Source organism: Microcaecilia unicolor, chromosome 8 (genome assembly GCF_901765095.1).
Source record: "Microcaecilia unicolor chromosome 8, aMicUni1.1, whole genome shotgun sequence".
In the NCBI taxonomy this organism is placed as follows: Eukaryota; Metazoa; Chordata; class Amphibia; order Gymnophiona; family Siphonopidae; genus Microcaecilia; species Microcaecilia unicolor.
The window spans coordinates 221442673-221458624 of record NC_044038.1 but is presented as its reverse complement, the minus strand read 5'-3'; the positions used below and the strand labels follow the sequence as shown (position 1 = coordinate 221458624).

At 45.0% G+C, this 15952-nt stretch overlaps 1 protein-coding gene across 1 annotated transcript; it reads right to left on the bottom strand.

The window, feature by feature from the left end:
* Positions 1-6589: 6589 nt before the first annotated feature.
* OCSTAMP (osteoclast stimulatory transmembrane protein) lies at positions 6590-14445 on the bottom strand. Its single transcript, XM_030213011.1, has 3 exons — positions 14267-14445; positions 9720-10770; positions 6590-6961 (listed from the first exon to the last, which is right to left on the bottom strand). The coding sequence occupies exons 1-3, from the start codon at positions 14308-14310 to the stop codon at positions 6608-6610; spliced, it is 1449 nt and encodes a 482-aa protein (XP_030068871.1). The 5' UTR covers positions 14311-14445; the 3' UTR covers positions 6590-6607.
* Between the last annotated feature and the right edge of the window lie 1507 nt (positions 14446-15952).

Below are 15952 nucleotides of genomic sequence, written 5' to 3'. Positions count from 1 at the left end.
TTCACATGCAGTCACTACCTCGTGAGCCCCCTCAGTCATCGTTTCCTCTAAGCTGAGTTGGAGTCCTCCAGCTGCATTGTTTCCAGTGGGTGGCAGTGCTTCAAAATTGTTTTTTCAATCTCTACAGACAGCCAAGTTCCGTGGTGTCCTGTAGAACTTGCCTGTCCCTCACTATTGAAAATGTGATAGTGAAGCACCCCCCTTACTGGCAGGGCTGTAGGTGGATGACTCCCGCTCAGCTTATAGGTAACAACTTCCTCAGGGGCCCTTTTACTAAGCTGTGGTAAGAGGGACCAGTGCTAGCGGCGGCCATTTTTGCCACACACTGAGGTTCTGTCACGTCTCTCGCGGCAGCGGCAGGAGAATCACCCAAACACAGACAAGGCAAAACAGACGTACCAGCAAATCCAGGACTGGAACTACCAGGCGGAGACTGCAGCCAAGGCAACTCAAGCTGGAGCAGGCAGGACAGGAATTCAGCCCAAACTTCACCTGTGCTTAGCCACCATTCCTCAGGAGTTGAGCCCCTGAGTGCAGGTGGCCGACAGGACTTACCAGACAGGGCAGGAAGGCAGAACTGCAGGAAACAGCAGCTGGCTGGTGAACAGCAGGAAACTTCCAGAAAACACACCGGGGTACCAGGCAGGCAGCAAGCAGCAGAATAAATCAGAAAACAAGCCGGGTCAGGGCGGGCAGCAGACAGAAGAATAAACAAGGGGACAAGCAGGGTCAAGGCCAGAATCAGGAAATATCACAGCAGCACTGCAACAAACTCTCACCAAAGGAAACTCCTCTGAGGACCTCTGTTGCAAGGCAAACTAGAGACCTTCCCAGGTGGTTAATAAAGGCAGCATACAAGGGAGTTCACCAGGTACGGGTACTGCTTAGTTCCAAAAAACTCCCCAAACAATCTGGAAGGCTGGAAGATCCAGACCGGACCAGCATATCTTCTGGAACATGGGAAATGGTAAACCATCAGTTCACAGCAGCTACCAGGTCTGACCACCGAGGGCCGAGGTGACAGAGCCAGGAACCTGGGCACCACCGTAACAGGCTCTTTTTCCCACAGTGGCTAACAAGGTCAAAAAAAGAAATGATCAAGCGGTAAGATTGCACATGAAATGGTCATGAGGTAAGACTGCAAATGCGTGGCCATGCGGGAGGGGGGTGCATTTACCGCCACCCATTCAGGTGGCGGTAAGGACTCCCATGCTAACCCAGCGGTAATCCCTTGTGGAAATATTTTTCAAATATTTCCACTAGCGCTAGAAATGCCGCACGCTGGGGTGGAACTACCGCCGGTGCACATTGCGCCAGTGGTAGTTCCGAATTGCCGCAGCGGTAAGCCTGCAGTAGGCTTACCGCTGCTTAGTAAAAGGGCCCCTCAGTCATCTATCATCTGTGCTATCACTTGAATTCAGTCCGCAGGTTGCTGAGTTTTGGTACATCTTTTGCTACAAAGAAGGAAGCTTCTTTGGTTTTTTTTATCTTTTTCTGTTTCTCACAACCCTGAGTCCCCTCATAGTTCTGCCCTTTAAAAATATAAATAAATAGGTCAATAAATAAATAAGAAGTCAGTTAGTTAAAATCGCATTCATTGCAGCGGCTCAGATTTCCCCAAAGCCGAAAAACAAATCACTAGTTTTTAAAAAATGCCTTTGTTTAGAAAATGTCCGTAACGGATCATACAGAAGTCTTATGGTTATATGAAGCTGGATATGATGTACTTATTGTACCAAGATGTCTCTGTAAACAATGAGACAAGGAGCTATAAACTGGAAAAAAAAATCCTCTCCTTTTTGACTTTATCCTAACAGAAAAGAACTGACGTATGAGACCTGCCGATGCAGGTAAAAATGGTGGATTGAAGAGAGGGCCTCCTACCCAGAAAGAGGATGGAAAAACAGGGATCTGAAGTAAGGCACTGTACCCTCTCTCCCTCAGAAGATAGAGATACCCAGAAATAGAGCTGAGGAGGGAAAGAGTCGCAAAACATTCTCTCCCAATAGGAGAAAAATAGATTCCCTAGCATCACAGCTTTTGATAGAGAAGTCTACAGTACTGTAAGATCTATTGGCAGTGGTGTACCAAGGGGTGGCGGTCTGCCCCAGGTGCACGCCGCTGGGGGGGTGCCGCGCGCCTGTCGGCTCTTCGTTTTCATGCTCCCTTTGCCCCGGAACAGGTTACTTCCTGTTCCGGGGCAGAGGGAGCATGAAAACGAAGAGCCGTCAGGCGTGCGGCACCCCCTCCAGCGGCGTGCACCTGGGAGGGGGGTTCTTTCGCCGGGGGATCAGGGGTTCTTTCGCCGGGGGGGGATGTCGCACTGTTCCGGGGGTGCGCTGCACCCGGGGGGCGGGGAGCATCGGCGATCCGCCCCGGGTGTCATCCCCCTAGGAACGCCACTGTCTATTGGCACTCGAAGAAAGGGCGAGGCCACGGCATATATGTTAGACCTCATAGACTTACCAACCAGGAACACAAAATAGTCAGCAGGCACATTCGTGAATCTCCACTACCCCAGTTGCAAAGGACTTAAATATAAATCAATATACGCATCCAGCTTCTCCTACATCAGCACGCCAACTATGGAATGCACTACCCAATGTCATAAAAACAATGCACGACCTAACAACCTTCCGAAAAACACTAAAGACCAACCTGTTCAAAAAGACATACCACAATGATCCATCCTAAATACCGGACAACGAAACTCTACCAGAACCAGACAAAACCGAACTCTCTATACCTGACTGCTTCAATTACTCTATCACTAATGAACGTTAACGCACTTCCACCTTATTTCTCACTCCGAAATGAACTGATTATCAAACTTACTCTATAACTTACTCTATCATTTATGAACTTTAATGCAATACCACTTGTATTTCTCATTCAGGAAATGGCGATCGCCTTTACAGCATAATGTAAGCCACATTGAGCCTGCAAAAAGGTGGGAAAATGTGGGATACAAATGCAACAAATACATAAATAAATATACCACCTTCCTGTGATTACAAAGATTTACATTTTATATACAGGTACCTATTTTGTACCTGGGACAATGGAGGGTTAAGCGACTTGCCCGCAGTCATAAGGAGATGCAGAGGGACTCAAACCCAGTTCCCCTGGTTCTAAGGCTACTCCACTACTGCTTATCTTACAGCAGTCTGGACCACCATGCTTAACCCAAATGTCTGAATGGCCTACAGTACAAAAGATCACCCTGATGCTACAGATACTACCACTACTGCAAGCCATTGGCTCCAAAAGAACCATTGGTATTATAGGTGCCAGAAAAAGTGGAGGAGTGGGTGAGTGGAGGAGTGGCCTAGTGGTTAAAGTGGTGGATTTTGGTCCTAGGGAACTGAGTTCAATTCCCACTGCAGCTTCTTGTGACTCTGGGCAAGTCACTTAACCCTCCATTGCCCCAGGTACAAATAAGTACCTGTATATAATATGTAAGCTGCATTGAACCTGCCATGAGTGGGAAAGCGTGGGGTACAAATGTAGGAAAAATAAAATAAATAAATAAAATTATCAGTAAAGCTAAACATGACACCAATGGCCTCAACCTGGATCTTAGTACCAGAGATAGTTTATTCTTCTCCAGGGACCTCTACAAATGTCACAATTGCAGGGGTGACTCTTCTGAATGAAAATTTTACAAAATGCTTTAAGCAGCTCATGAATTTCTTTGTGTACATGCCTTGAATTCCCAATGTATGTGGCTGATTCATCTGGCTCGTTGATGGAGAAAGTGTAGCTACCTACCTGAAATGAGGGTTCTCCATAGACAGCAAGATAAATTAGACACAAATACTCCCTAGACAGAAATACTTGCCTTTGTTTTTGGTGCCATAGGCCTGATCAAAAAGAATTTCCAGACACACTTGGATAAGTTGTCTATACATCTTATGAACTCCAGAGAGAAGCTCTCTTTACACAAAACAAGTTTTACAGTGGATGTTAGCAGTAAATTTGAGAGATTGAGATCATAGTCCACATACTCTAGCTTAGGAGTGAGGTTCATTCCTGTCATGGCATGTGTAAAACTAACCCATTTGGAGAAATTGCTACTACTACTTATCATTTCTATAGTGCTACTAGGCGTACGCAGCGCTGTACACTTGAACATGAAGAGACAGTCCCTGCTCGACAGAGCTTACAATCTAATTAGGACAGACAAACAGGACAAATAAGAGATAAGGGAATTTGCTAAGGTGGGAATGATAAAATATAGGTACTGAATACGTGAGTAAGGGTTAGGAGTTAAAAGCAGCATCAAAAAGGTGGGCTTTTAGCCTAGATTTGAAGATGGCCAGAGATGGAGCTTGACGTACTAGCTCTGGAAGTCTATTCCAGGCATGTGGTGCAGCAAGATAAAAGGAACGGAGTCTGCAGTTAGTGGAGGAGAAGGGTGCAGATAAGGAGATTTACCCAGTGAACAGAGTTCCCGGGGAGGGGGGGGGGGGGGAGTGCAGGGAGAGATAAGAGTGGAGAGGTACTGAGGAGCTGCAGAGTGAATGCATTTGTAAGTCAATAAGAGGAGTTTGAACTGTATGCGGAAACGGATAGGGAGCCAGTGAAGCGACTTGAGGAGAGGGCTAATATGAGCATAGCGACACTGGCTTGAAGAGGAGAGAGAGTTGACCCATAAGCTTTATATCAGACTGAGCTGACTATGATATTTGCTGCATGAGAAGCACACATGATCAGAAAACCTATGTTTTTTAAGCTGTGAGGGAGCCAGGTCATGTTGGGGCCATCATATCCACTGTGTGTCTGATTTATCCTGCTACTTATGGAGAATCCCCCCATTACAGATAAATTGCTGCACTTCCAGCTGTTTAATTAATTTATTTTGTAATCAAATTCAGACTAATTCAGAACCTTCGATAGCTGTTGCAGTCTGCAATTATTTCTGATATCTCACTTGGAAAAGCAGTCACAGAGAGGACAGCATACCATGACAATTAAGTTCATTTCACTAATTGTCCAGTACGTTACTTGATAAACCAACTGTTTAAAGAATCCTGCAGCTGAAATATTAAGAATATAAACAACCTTATTATATTTCACTAGTCTGGACAGGTAATTGCACTCATAAAAAAAAGTCTGTGCTTCACAGCTCTGACCACATGGCATACTGATGCTAAAAAATATTTCATACATAGGGGTAAATATTCAACCAGAGGCGGTGAGAGTTTTCCTGACCGCTGTTTCTGTTATTCCCAGATATTCTGTGCCGGGCCACGTCCAGGATTCGGCACTGAATATCCGGTTTATGTGGCTCTGGCTAACACATGGACGGTTAAGTCGATATTCAGAACTGAAGCAGTCATGGGTTGCCACATAAAGTCAGGACTGTGTTTTATTTGGTCTTATTTACGCGGTTACCCTGACTGGTTAAGGGGCCCTTTTACAGAGCAGGGGTAAGCCTAATGTGGGCTTACCACTTGCTATTCCGGGACGGCCACCGGCAGTAGTTCTGAGTCGAGCGAGTGCCATTTCCGGAAGAACAACCCCCCCCCCCCGGAAATGATTAGCACAGCAGTAACCCAGTGGTAATCGGACATCGCCATGCACTGCCCGGTTACACATGGCCACATGGTACAGATTTTTCTTACCGCATGGCCATTTTGTTTTTGGGGCTTTTTACCTGCTGTGGTAAAAAACGGGCCTGTGCCAGTACTTCAGGGCCCTTTTTCCCGCAGCTTGGTAAATGAACCCCTCAGTGCTGAATACCAGCACCTGTCCTCAGAACATCCCCAAAATAGCTGTTTTTCAGCAGCAATAGCCAATTAAGTGCTGCTAAAAATTAGTGGATAGCCCCGAACATGCGATTTCACTGGCCAGCAGCCATTTCTGGCCTGTTCATTCATTTTATTTATTTATTTATTACATTTGTATCCCACATTATCCCCACCTCTTTGCAGGCTCAATGTGGCTTACAAAGTAATGTTACAATAAAGTTCATAAATTTTGAATATCGACCAGGTAATCTCTTGATGAAACCAAGCCTGCGGTAGTACCATGAGCTTTATTCACCAGAAAAGCTCAAGTCGGCCAATCTGATTGACTGATTTGTGCTTTTCCAGTGAATAACAATGACTGGGTTAATTTCACAATTAGCTTAACTCAAGACCCCAACAAGTAAGGCCCTTAATAAACTACTACTACTACTACTACTACTACTTAACATTTCTAAAGCGCTACTAGGGTTACGCAGCACTGTACAATTTAACATGGAAGGACAGTCCCTGCTCAAGGAGCTTACAATCTAAAAGACAGGTGTACAATCTAGAGACAAGTGTACAATCTAAAAGACAAGTGTAGAGACAATCAGATAGGGCATACTATATTTCTCGAAAGGTTAGGTGCCGAAGGCAGCATTGAAGAGGTGAGTTTTAAGCAGAGATTTGAAGATGGGTAGGGAGGGGGCTTGGCGTAGGGGTTGAGGAAGATTGTTCCAGGCAAGGCAAGGCAGAATGAGCTCCCACTTTGGATGGATTTTAATTTTGAGAAGGCACTAGTGTATAACGTTCCACCCAGTAGAGTTGTTGCTATACTAGTTTGGGTACTCTTTCTCTTGGTTGATATCATTCTGCTATGGGTTACGTTCTTCATCGTGGTGCCCGAATATCTCTTGCTTCTTCTGGTGTTTTTGCAATATTTTATTATAAAGATATAGAACTCGCTGTTCTTCTTGTTCCTCGAAAAAGGAAGCTGAGATTTTTCTGCACAGTCGATGAGCGTAGGTCTCCAAAAAAACCATGGCATACACAATACAGTACATAAACCCAACCGTGATGGTCACCAAGGTGTTCGGAGGATTTGATTTGAAGGTGCAGTCTGCAGAAATGTAAGCAAAGTCTCTTTGGTACCTTTTATTAAATGAAATCACATTGATGTCGGGAACTTTGATAGGTATAAGACTGGCTGCTACAAATGATATCTTGGCCTGCAATTAAAAAAAGATATTGTTTCATCATTTTGTAGCTACAGATATGCTTACAGACTTAAGGGATCTGTGAATAATTGATTTTAGATTTTAGACTGGCAGGGCTAGCTTAATGATTAGGCAAAATAGATGGCTGCCTAGGGCAGCATCTTCTTGTGGGGGGAGGGCTGGTGGCACAGAGCAGCTGCAGTCAAACTAAAATAGACCCTAACAGCTGTACAAACTCAGGAACCCTTTTACTAAAGGGTTGGCATGCAGCAACAGGCTTGCCGCGAGCCAATCCAGAACTACCACTGGGCTACCCGCCACCCCAGCACGCACCATTTCCGATGCTACAAAAATATTTTCTATTTTTGTAACACCGTCGCTTACCCGACGGTAATCAGCACTGCCCGGTTACCACCAGGTTGGCGCAGGAGCCCTGATCGCCACCTCAATGGGTGGCGGTAAGAGCTCTCCCCCCGAAATGGTCATACGGTAAGCAGGAACGTATCTGGAATCCGGCGGTAGGGGGGGCCAGAGCCAGAGAGGGGGGGCACATTTTTGCCTCCCTTTCCCCCCCCGCCGCCGCCGCCGCCGCCGCCGCCGCCTCTTCTCTCCACCCCCCTCCCCGCCGTCAACCCTCCCCCGCTGCTTACTTTTGCTGGCGGGGGGCCCCAACCCCCGCCAGCCGAGGTCCGACCCGCAGTCTTCATATTTCGTCTTCCTCCGTGGCCATGCTGCAAGGAAGTAACGCTGCAGTGCTGCTTCGTTGAATCCAGTTCGGAGTCTGACGTCGCAGCACGTTGTACGCGCATACAACATGCTGCGACGTCAGACTCCGAACTGGATTCAGCGAATTAGCACTGCAGCGTTACTTCCTTGCAGCATGGCCACGGAGGAAGACGAAATATGAAGACTTCGGGTCGGACCTTGGCTGGCGGGGGTTGGGGCCCCCCGCCAGCAAAAGTAAGCAGAGGGGGAGGGTTGACGGCGGGGAGGGGGGCCAGGGCGAAATCTGCGGGGGCCCAGGCCCCTGTGGCCCCACGCAGATACGCCCCTGACGGTAAGTGGTTCACTTACCACACAGCCATTTCTTTCCAAGAAAAAAGACGGCCTTTTACCCGCCGCGGTAAAATGGGGCCTCAGTGAACGTCAAAAACATGCACTGACGCTAGCACAGGCCCCCACAACTTAGTAAAAAGACCCCTCAGAGAATCATCAGTCTATGGTTTTAGCTGTTATATGTTTAATAACATGTGGGTCAATATCAGAGGCGTATCTGGACTTCGGCGGGAGGGGGGCCAGAGCCAGAATGAGGGGACACATTTTAGCCCCCCCCCCCCCCGGTGCCACCGACCCCCCTCCGCCATTGCCGGACCCACTCCCCCGCCTTTGCCGGACCCCCCGCCGCCAACTTTGACCCCCCCCCCCCTCTCCACCCCCCTCCCGCCGACAACCCTTCCCCGCCGCCATCACCTACCTTTGAACAGGAAGCTTTGTTGCAACGGAAGAGAGGACCTCGGCTGGCGGGGGTTGGGGCCCCCCCCCAGCTTTGCAATGGAATGACCTCGGCTGGTGGGGGTTGGGGTCCCCCATCAGCTTTGCAACAGAAGGACCTCGGCTGACAGGGGTTGGGGTCCCCCGCCAGCAAAGATAGGCGACGGCGGGTTGGCGGCAGGAGGGGGTGGAGAGGGTCATCAGCAGGGGGGTCCAGGGCCAAATCTATGGGGGCCCAGGCCCCCGTGGCCCCACGCAAATACGCCCCTGGTCGATATTAACAACAATATCCTAATGTTTCTTGCAGCTAGCTTACACATTTATCAACCTTCTCAGTCATTAAGATCTGCAACAAAGGATCTTCTGGACATTCCTTCTTTTTATTCAGTGAGACTTGAGGAATACAGATCTCCAGTTTTTTATATTGCAGGTCCTAAATTGTGGAATTTCTTGCCCCATACTATGGAGTATTAAAAGTCTAATGGTTTTTAAAAAAATGTTTGAAAAATTCTTTATTTCAGTGAGCCTTTGGAGAGTTATGTGACTTGCGCAAGGTCACAAGGAGCTGCAGTGGGAATTGAACCCAGGTTGAAAGGATTAAAGCCTGCTGTATTAACCATCAGACCACTCTTCCACACAGCAGCCAGTACCCTCTTGCAGGGCTATAAGGGAAAAGTGCAGGGTTTCCAGGAACTGAAACAGATTCTTCTGGCATGGAATGCTGCTGGAGACCACAGAAAAGAAATGAGGGGCGTGACAGACACAACTAAGATTTTTAAAGACAATGGCCTCAAAATTGTGGAACTCTATTCCACTAGAATTGAGAGCATTACCACGTTTAAAAAAAGTTTTAAAAAAATCTTTTTAAAAACTTTGTTAAATAACAAGATTTTTGTATCCGACTAATTTAGATTTGGTGTAAAATAGTAGGTAATGAGTATACAAAATGTGGGTATTTTAGTGGGTACTGGGTATGTAATCTATGGTTATTTAATAGGCAATGGATAAATTACTAATATCTGACATTTGTTTAGTTTAACTTGCCTCAAGCTATTTTTGGTGAGGCGTGAAATCTAATCTTGTAAATTTTTAAATTATCATTCTTCTGTTCACATTCATATATTGCTGTTTAATGGAGTAAACATCACCCTACTTGTGTTTAATAATTAGCATACATTAGGGTACAAATTAAACAATTAACTCAATCCATAGCAAAGAGAATGAACTAAGGAGAGAGTTATAATACCAATGTTTAATATATTCTATTGTTTATACTTACAGAATAGGCTATGTCAAGAGTCATAGGAACTGTGGGAAATTTGTGAACCCAGTTTTCAACTTCCACTGCAAGGTGAAACGCAATATGGTCTGTTACAATGATCACTAGTGTCGACAGCAAGAAAAAAGAGAGGACGATGATGCGTAACAAACAGGTGAACACCTCCCGCTTCGACAGTTTCAATCCTGTTGATTTTATTAATTTTTTAGATGCCGACGTCAGGAGGTGAGTCGTGTTGTTTCGAAAAGCCATGCGTTCAAGGTTCTTCGTGATATAGATATTGTCAAAGCTTAAGTCCGTGAGGTAGCATTTCAAGTACCAGGCTGACCCAAAGAAAAGATAAAATATGAATATACCTGCAATTACTCTATTAGACATCAACATGCTGTTTCCAATCAGCTTTTCTACAGCTGAGAAATCATCCTTAATCTTTTGAGTGGCTCCATGCATTTGGTTCCGGACTGTTGACTCTTCAAAATGAACAACAAACTCAAGTCTTCTCTTGTTAGACTGAAATGTTACTTCTGCCATTCTGTCAGCAACCCTGGAAACAGCATGACAAAAATCGTGGGATGCTTCTCTCAGAAGGGCAGTTGAATTGAAAAGGCTTTCAGCAGAAGTCAGAGAAATACATTGCAACACTTGCACTATGGTTTCAATATTGTTTATTATATTAGGAATGATGTTAAAGGTGATGATCATGAAACAGGTGGACAACAGCAGCCGGCGGCCTTGTTTGGTGCCTAATGTAGGGACACTGATGGTTACCATACAGCGGACAGGGTGCATTAAAACCAGGGTGAAAAGCATCAAGAGGCTAAAACCAACAGAAATTCCGACTGCCAGGTGAAATTCATACCGCAACGAAGCAGACAGCCAGTTGTATAAAAGGCCCCCTGTTGATAGAGCAATGCAGGAGCAGAGCACAAGTAAGGAAAGACATTCTCTGGCATTTTCAGGGATCGGCTTAGAATAAGCAGACCAGGTGTCCAGAAGAAAGCTCTTCGTTCTCATGAAAAGGTCAGTTTTGCAGTAGTTCCAGATTCGCTGCCTGAAAAGGTAAAAAATAAAAAAAAACATTAACTTTCATTAGTATTAGTTTAAAGCATGAAGGGGTCCATTTTCAAAGGGTTTAGGTGCCTACCTTACTAACGGGCGTGAAGCCCTTAGGACCAGATTCTATAAATGGTCCCTACAAACTTGGCAACAAAAAAAAAATAGAGTTTAGCACTATTCTATAAACCACGCTTATAGTTAGGCGTGAATTATAGAATTGCAACAACATTTATGAGCGAACATTTACACCTCCAATCCACCTATGCTTCTCCCATGGTCCCCTTTTTGGATCCACACACTAGAATTTATATGCACTTCTCTATAGAATACGTCTAAAAAGATGTGCGCGTACATTCTAATTTGCCAATAATTGCTTGTTATTGGCCAGTTATCGGCACCGATTGGCTCATTATTCAGTAAAGTTCTGTGCACAAATTGGACATGTGTTCAAATTTGCACACGCTACTCAGAAGAATAGCCATACTGGGTCAGACCAATGGTCCACCTAGCCCAGTATCCTGTTTCCAAGAGTGGCCAATCCAGGTCACAACTACCTGGCAGAAACCCAAATAGTAGCAACATTCCGGAATCCCAAAGAGAAACAAGATTCCAGAATCCCAAAGAGTAGCAACATTCCAGAATCTCAAAGAGTACCAACATTCCATTCAGAATCTCAAAGAGCAGCAACATTCCATGCTACCAATCCCAGAGCAAGCAGTGGCTTCCCCATGTTTGTCTCAATAGCAGACTGTGGATTTTTCCTCCAGAAATTTGTCCAAACCTTTTTTAAACTCAGATATGCTAACTGCTGTTACCACATCCTCCGGCAAAGAGTTCCAGAGCTTAACTATTCATTGAGTGAAAAAAATATTTCCTCCTATTTGTTTTAAAAGTATTTCTCTATAACTTGGAAATGGCCACCGACTGGTTAAATCACTTGTTCGTGCTAGCCATTCATTTTCAGCGGCATGAGATGGATTAGCATGCACTGCCTCAATTGCATGCAAGTCTTACTCATGAATATTCATTGTGGATATCCTGAAAACCCAGTGGAACTAGGTGTGCCCCGAGAACTGGGTTGGAAATGGCTATCTCAATGTGTGAGTTAATGCATTTTGACAATATGCTAGAACATTTACAATCACATCCACTTAATTTTTATGCTTATTTGCAGGCTTGCCTTTATGTAAAATCTGTGCCAGAGGATTGTACTAGAGGATTGTTTTCAAAGCTGGAGGCGTTTTTTAGACCAACGGGGCAGGCTTATATTTCGGTAGCCTCCCTGCATAGATTGCTAGTTTCACTTATGCCAGGAAAGGATTTTAATACCTTGACACTTCGATGACAGGTAGATCTGGGGTGCTCTCTGAATGTTGGGGACATTTTGTGTCTCATACAGTTGATTCCACCATGCATCTATATAGCACACAGTACAGAGTGTGTCAATTTCGAATAATTACCAGATCTTATTTTTCCCCTCGACAGGCGTATTATACTGGTTGTCTAGATGTAAAGAATTGTGCAAAGTGTGGGAATCCGGATGCTACTTTGGCTCATGCGCTGTGGTATTGCCCAAAGTTACAACAGTTTTGGTCATGTTTGATTAGATATTGGGAGCATCTACTATATAAATGAAGAGTGACCGACGTGCCGCGCATGCACAGAACAGTGCAGCTGTTCTGCACATGCGTGGCACGTCACACATCTCTCCCAGCGTAGTTAAACTTACAGACAGGAACACAGCTGTGGGTGACCGGCGAGCACTGGGCGAGGATCGTCCGACAGCGGCTCCGAGGCGCAGACCGACAGGTCCGATCAGCTGCTGCCGCCGCCACCACTTCTGTGACTGCAGACCGGCTTGGGAGCCGGCGCTTCCCTTTGCGGCTTTCCTGGGCGGGGGCTTGGCTGGACCCGGCGGGGCTCAGACTGCTTTCTTGACGGTGCTTCTTTTGCCCATTTTAATGGGCTCATCGGCTTGTTTACTACAAAACGAGTGAATATTTTGTCGATAGGCACACTGTTTGGCTGGGTGGGATGTGAAGATTCCCTATTGTCACATGAATGTATCTTCATATACAAAGCAGAGATGGTGGGGAAAAAGTGTATCATGCAGTATTGGACTCGGAGTGTGGCGCCCGACTTTTGGTCCTGGCGGAGTGCTTTTCATAACCTAGCTCTTATGGAAGCTAGAGACGTGCGCCTGACTCCAAAACGAAGGAAAAAATTTTGGCCTATTTGGGAACCCTATATAATGTCTTTATCCCCGAGAGTTCGAAGTCTTCTAATGAATCAAACTTCGATATAATCTTCTACAGAACATAAGTAGGTATTAGGTACTTGGGGGGGGAGGGATGGGATAAATGGGAGAACTGGAGGCAGATTTGGGATCTTGGGGGAGGAGAGGTTAGTTTGCGGGTTGGGGACTGACAGAAGTTTACTTGACCTAAGCGATATAATGGTTTAACTATGTAGTTAGGACAAGTAGTCCTTATTGGTGGAATTTGAAGACAAGAGGGGTAGGAGGGCGGGGGGGAGGGAGGTGAATTTCTAGGAAGGGTTCATGTTTAAGTTGACGGGTGGAGAACTCGTGATTTTGGGTTCTGAACACACAAAGCACAGTTAGTGGATAATATAACCAAATATGGATGTTTGTTTTCTCATGTATATTGTGGTAGGAATACGCTACGAAAATGTTGGATTGATGTTATGGTATTCTGCCATTGTGTTCTATAATAAAGATTATTACACCTAACAGGACTACCATGAAACAGGTTCAAAAATGTATACATTTGACAGCACTGAAATGTAAACAACACAGATCTACCTGTAATACAATGCCAGCATTATACTAACGAAACGTGAATGGGATGTGTCGGCATTGTAGCGCAGTTTTGTAAAGGGGAGGAATGTTTGTTGTTTCTATTTACACCTTGCTCAGCAGTGGACAGTGTTGATTTGCAATCTTTTAATCTGTCTGCTCTGTATTTAAAGATATCTGGTTAGTAGGGAGGTGGGGGGAAAAGACAAAATGTATTGTCGTTTCAGTTGCATTTCATTTTGTTTTGCCAGATTGCCGTTACATGACTACTTGAATTTTGTTTGTTACTTTTGTTGCATTTGACAATAAAGATATTTCAAATAAATAAAGTAATGCAAAGCCAGTAACCAAGCTTGGGCAGTAGTGGTTAACATGGGTTAATTCTTGTGTTAACTGCCTAACACACTTTAGTAAAAGGGCCTCATTGTGGGTAGACACAAAGAACACTAAGAATTGCAAGAACAAAGGATGAAAGAAACACAAACTGATAACTATGGAAGAAGCTGAAGAAGAACTCTCACATTTATTTCCTCTTCGGTATCTCCTTTGTGGGTCAGTGTTTGCCATGGCTGAGATTTATAGGGCACTGTTAAACTAAATCAATACTTTTATCACTTTCATTTAAAGCTCTTGTACTAACAGAAGAAAGAAGTGTTGGTATTCTAGTACTTACCGAAGAGTTGTTGGTTGACCCATTGAGGTTAAGACGGTTGTCATCCTGCCCAAAGACCGTAAGCTTTCTGTGCTTGGAAGGAATTGTCTCAGACTCAAGCGGTCACTGTTGCATAAGGAGAACTGTAAGCAATGATTAATTCTACAAATGTATTACAAAGATCAGGTTCTAAAAATACATTCTGGTACTTCTCTTTTTAAAAGAAGTCCTCTGAAACATTATGTGCAATTGTATGAACCTGTTAGTAGTAAATCCGAGGGAGTAAATATTAGACCTTTCCTTCAGTTGTCAACAAGGGCTGTACACAATTAAATCAGAAGTTCATTGGGGGCTCATTACTAGGGATGTGCATTTGTTATTGCACTTTTAAAAAATTCAGAGCGTGAAAATTCGGTTTAACATGCACCAGCCTACAAACTGGCACAGGTACAGCTGAATTGTGCGCATTGAAAAGGCTGAATGTGTGTTAAAACATTTTTATTCAAATGAATGCCTGACGCAAATGTTTAAAAACTCAGGAAAAAAAGTCTGAAAAATCTGAAAACAAACCGAAATGTTTTCCCTGTTCACATTTCTACTCATGTGCTGTTCCCATTGTTATAAAATGAGAGCAATCTTTCTCTAATGTAACAGGACCTAAATCTCACCATGACTGCAAAGTTAACATGATAGCATAAAATGAAGTCACATGACAGCCATCGGATGAACCCAAAGGTGTGCTGCTGCTGCTGCTGCTGTTGTCGCTGTCGTCAAAGTTCACTCCTGCTCATCCATAATCAGGACACAGACTATAGAAGTCTGAACTCTTTGGGACACAGACCGTAGAAGTCCGCCCAGTATTGTCCTTATTACTGGAGTCACCGTCTGAGCACCAACAAGTTCTTGTTTTGATTTTATCATATATGGATCTTTTCCAGACGATATTTAAAACCATTTAACCAGCCAGGAACGGCACCTGGCTGGTTAGATGGTACCTAACCGGTTATCCAGTGATATTAATGGGAGTTAGCCTGCTATCTCCCGCTGAATATTGCTGGTTAGTACTTGATGGATAGCCGCTTATATTGCATGATATCAACATATCGCAGCCTAGGTTTGGCTGCCAAATCTGGCCACCGAAATAGCAGGTATATTTACTTATTTATTTGTTGCATTTGTACCCCACATTTTCCCACCTATTTGCAGGCTCAATGTGGCTTACATAGTACCGTCAAAGGCGTTTCCCCAGTCGGTTGATAACAAGTACAACGTTGAAATGTGATCGTATGAGGCAGTGGCGTAGCCAAGGGTGGGCCCAGGCCCACCCACTTTGGGCTCAGGCCCACCCAGTATCAGCACACCTATGGCAGGGATCTCCAAGCCCCACTAGCTGAAAACTCCCAACAACTGTCCCTCCTGCATACCTTGTTAATAGCAGATCTTCTTCACCTGCAGTGAGCAGTGACTGATACATACTGCTCGCACCGGCCCCACAGCCTTCCCTCTGATGTATTCCCGCCTATGCGGAAACAGGAAGTTGCATCAGAGGGAAGGCTGTGGGGCCAACATGAGCAGTGTATATTAGTTGCTGCTCGCTGCCGGTGAAAATCTGATATTTAAAAGGTATGCAGGGGATGGGGGATGTTTGAGAGATAATATGGCATACAGGTGAGAGAGGGAGAGACTAAATCACTTGTAGGACAAGGT

What these genes read in the sequence shown, in the direction of transcription:
- OCSTAMP (XM_030213011.1), bottom strand. Translation starts at nt 14,310, where the DNA reads ATGACAACCGTCTTAACCTCAATGGGTCAACCAACAACTCTTCG. An exon ending in GGTCAACCAACAACTCTTCG is followed by an intron (nt 10,771 to 14,266) that starts GTAAGTACTAGA and finishes TTACCTTTTCAG; the next exon opens with GCAGCGAATCTGGAACTACT. An exon ending in CTCTTGACATAGCCTATTCT is followed by an intron (nt 6,962 to 9,719) that starts GTAAGTATAAAC and finishes TTTTAATTGCAG; the next exon opens with GCCAAGATATCATTTGTAGC.